Source organism: Sarcophilus harrisii, chromosome 4, assembly GCF_902635505.1.
Source record: "Sarcophilus harrisii chromosome 4, mSarHar1.11, whole genome shotgun sequence".
NCBI classification, from domain to species: domain Eukaryota; kingdom Metazoa; phylum Chordata; class Mammalia; order Dasyuromorphia; family Dasyuridae; genus Sarcophilus; species Sarcophilus harrisii.
This window is the reverse complement of record NC_045429.1, coordinates 219,919,150-219,921,284: the sequence shown is the minus strand read 5'-3', so window position 1 is coordinate 219,921,284 and position 2,135 is coordinate 219,919,150. Positions and strand designations below refer to the sequence as shown.

At 32.7% G+C, this 2,135-nt stretch overlaps 1 protein-coding gene across 1 annotated transcript; it reads right to left on the bottom strand.

Annotated features, from left to right (window-relative positions):
- Positions 1-324: 324 nt before the first annotated feature.
- On the bottom strand, positions 325-1,287 carry GJB7 (gap junction protein beta 7). Its single transcript, XM_031964549.1, has one exon. It carries the CDS (start codon positions 1,285-1,287, stop codon positions 490-492), a length of 798 nt encoding a protein of 265 aa, XP_031820409.1. The 3' UTR covers positions 325-489.
- Positions 1,288-2,135: the final 848 nt, after the last annotated feature.

Sequence of the window (2,135 nt, the reverse complement as noted above, 5' to 3'; positions counted from 1 at the left end):
AAGGCCATAAATAACTAGATACACACAAGGGCTCTCTGTGTGTCTATGTGTAGTATTCACCATAATGGTAAGTAATCTCAGAGGGATAGCACTAGTGGAAGAGAGAAGAAAGGACATAACCCCTTCTCCACCCCCCCCAAAAAAAAAAAGGTCTACAGAAAATAATGCTTCACAATTTTTAATTACCAACTAATATATAAAGCATTGTAAGACATATGATAACTATCCTTAAAACACCAAAATTTGAAACTAAGAACATAACACATTTACCTTCAATTCCTTCAGATTACTTAGGGAAAAAAATGTTTGATTATGTATAGATAAATAAGAATAAACAAAAACAGCAATCCAATTACTATATTTACAATTGAAGATATACTTTACATATCCTTTTTCTCATGTCACAAAATAAAAGCATCTAATGTAAGATACTCTGGGTTGTCAATTTAAATCCTGCTTATGAAAGCATTCTGCAATTTTTTTTTTTTTTTACTTCTCTTGCAAACTACTTCTTTCAAGTTTTTGAGGAATGCTTCTGGAACAGTGAGAATTGTGTTTCTGGAGCAGATTAGGGACATCAATCTCATTGCATGTGACATAGTCAAAGTTATGACATTTACAATCTGAGGATTTAAAATTTTGAGCATATCGTTGAAGATAGCATTTCACAAAACTCTTAAATACTAAATAGCCTAGTTCAACAATATTCAACACAATGCATAGACATGATGTGACTAGCAAGAAATAAAGGAAGATTTTCTTCTCAGTGGGCTTGGAGATGAAGCAGTCCACAATATTGGGGCAAGGCCTTACATCACATTTCACAAGATGAGGTATTCTAAATCCATTATACAACTTGTAAAACAAAACCAAAAAGCCAATTTCAAATCCAGTTTTGAAAACAAGACTGATGACATAAGTGCACCACAGGCCCCCATCCATACTATCTGGACTAATATAAAATTTTTTTTGGTGCCTTTTTTCTCGGGCCTTACGGTAGGCCACATGCAAAGCAACAAGAAGAGAAGGAGTAGAGACCATGATCAGCTGCAGTGCCCAAAGTCTAACCTGGGAGATAGGGAAGAAGTAGTCAAAACAGACATTTTCACAACCAGGCTGCCTAATGTTGCATTGAAACTCCTTCTCTTCATCTTTCCAAACATGTTCTGCAGCTACCATGTAGACCAGCAAGCGAAATATGAATACAACAGTTAGCCAGATTCGACCAATTCCAGTTGAATATTTATTTACTCCACTTAGGAAGTCTCCGAGGAACATCCAACTCATGGTGTTTGATCAAGAAAGGCAAGATTTCTGTGAAGAAATTAAGATACAAATACAAATACAAATTCATTAAGATACATTTTTTCTCCCCTTTTATAAAGGACAAATATGAGGAAGAAAATCCTACTTTCAGTTATCCTTCAGAAGTGGAGAGATTATTCATTTTTATCAAACTTTTAGAAAGTAATAATTGATGTCCTGTCTTGCATCCAAGAATATGGCAGATGAGCCAATATTAGTGCCAGTATATAACCTTACTTATTTATTTGAATTTGGTTGATTGGTTTATTTCAAAGTTCATTTTTACCCTTCTACCAACAATAAGCAAAAATCCTACCCAATTACTGCCTAAAGAAAGGAATTTAATAGACATTAAAGTGATCCTAATTACCTGATAATTGCAGATTATTAACCTCAGATTTGTATGTACTTTATTGGTCTAGTTGCTCAGAAGCCATAAAGAGACTCAACAGTATTAAGAATTCTAGAGTTATTTTTAAAATCATTTTGAGTATTTAAAACTAGTTTTTACTTAGAAATTGGCATGGTATCTTACATTTTAAAATGTACTTACATGAATTTTCACATTTATCCATATAATAAATTGTACCATAAATTTATTGTGAATATTTTTAGCAGCTGGAAAATACAAAATAATAAGGTTATACACATATATTTTAAGTAATTTTTTCCTACTTGATGTTGATAGAATTACCTAGATTCATTCCCACACTTTCAGCTGGTATTCTATTCCAACCTCACTATTATTCCCCTTACTGTACAACTATAATCAAAAACAGTATATGCATAAGACATTTAGCTAGAACTAGGAGTACAATTTATAGCTGTGA